At 41.3% G+C, this 1,077-nt stretch overlaps 1 protein-coding gene across 1 annotated transcript; it reads left to right on the top strand.

Moving 5' to 3' along the window:
* The first annotated feature begins 6 nt into the window (after positions 1-6).
* On the top strand, positions 7-935 carry LOC111387157 (protein NRT1/ PTR FAMILY 8.1-like). Its single transcript, XM_023011692.1, has one exon. It carries the CDS (start codon positions 135-137, stop codon positions 801-803), a length of 669 nt encoding a protein of 222 aa, XP_022867460.1. The 5' UTR covers positions 7-134; the 3' UTR covers positions 804-935.
* Positions 936-1,077: the final 142 nt, after the last annotated feature.

Genomic DNA, 1,077 nt, shown 5'->3' with positions numbered 1-1,077 from the left:
AAACGGACAATGTCAAAGGTAAGGTGGATCCCTGGCGACTTTGCACCGTCACTCAAGTTGAAGAACTCAAGTCGATAGTCAGGATTCTCCCCGTGTGGGCGTCTGGAATAGTTTTCGCAACGGTATACAGTCAGATGAACACAATGTTTGTTATACAAGGCAACACCATGGACCAACATATTGGCCCTCATTTTGAAATCCCATCAGCATCCTTATCCCTCTTTGATACAGTCAGTGTCATTTTCTGGGTGCCCGTTTACGACCGAATAATCATCCCGTTTGCAAGAAAGTTCACTCGCCATGAACGGGGATTTACACAGCTCCAAAGAATGGGCATTGGACTTGTCATCTCGACTTTCGCCATGGTCGTTGCTGGTTCACTAGAGGTTATTCGACTCGACAATGTGAGAAGAAATAATTACTATGATCTTAAAAAGATCCCCATGTCAATCTTCTGGCAAGTGCCTCAGTACTTTCTGGTCGGATGTGCAGAAGTTTTCACATTCGTTGGACAACTGGAGTTCTTTTACGACCAGGCGCCTGATGCGATGAGAAGCTTATTGTCGGCTCTCTCTCTCACGACGGTTGCATTAGGCAACTACCTGAGTACTCTCTTAGTGACGATTGTGACCGACATTACCACAAGACACGGGAAACTTGGTTGGATTCCGGAAAATTTGAACCGGGGCCATCTCGACTACTTCTATTGGTTGTTGGCTATCCTCAGCATAATCAACTTCTTCGTGTATCTGTTGATTGCAAAGTTTTACACTTACAAGAAGGTCACGGGAAAACCTCGTTGATTCAGTTTATACAAGTTATGCATTTAGCAATTCATATGCTTTATTACCAGACGATGAAAATTTGTAAATACAGATGGGAACTGGGGAATGATGAGTGTGTTTTCTTCTTAATCCAAGAGTCTATTGTTAATTTCTGCTTAGTTTTTCTGTTCTTGAAACTGTTTTTCCGGTAACATCAATAGAATTCAAGTTGGGAACACAAGCATGTTTGGTTAAGCTTGAAAAGTTTACTTATAAGTAAATAAGTAGATTTTGGAATAAATAATCTTTTATT

Source organism: Olea europaea, unplaced genomic scaffold (assembly GCF_002742605.1).
Source record: "Olea europaea var. sylvestris unplaced genomic scaffold, O_europaea_v1 scaffold39226, whole genome shotgun sequence".
Classification (NCBI taxonomy): domain Eukaryota; kingdom Viridiplantae; phylum Streptophyta; class Magnoliopsida; order Lamiales; family Oleaceae; genus Olea; species Olea europaea.
This window is presented reverse-complemented; position numbering and strand designations above follow the sequence as displayed.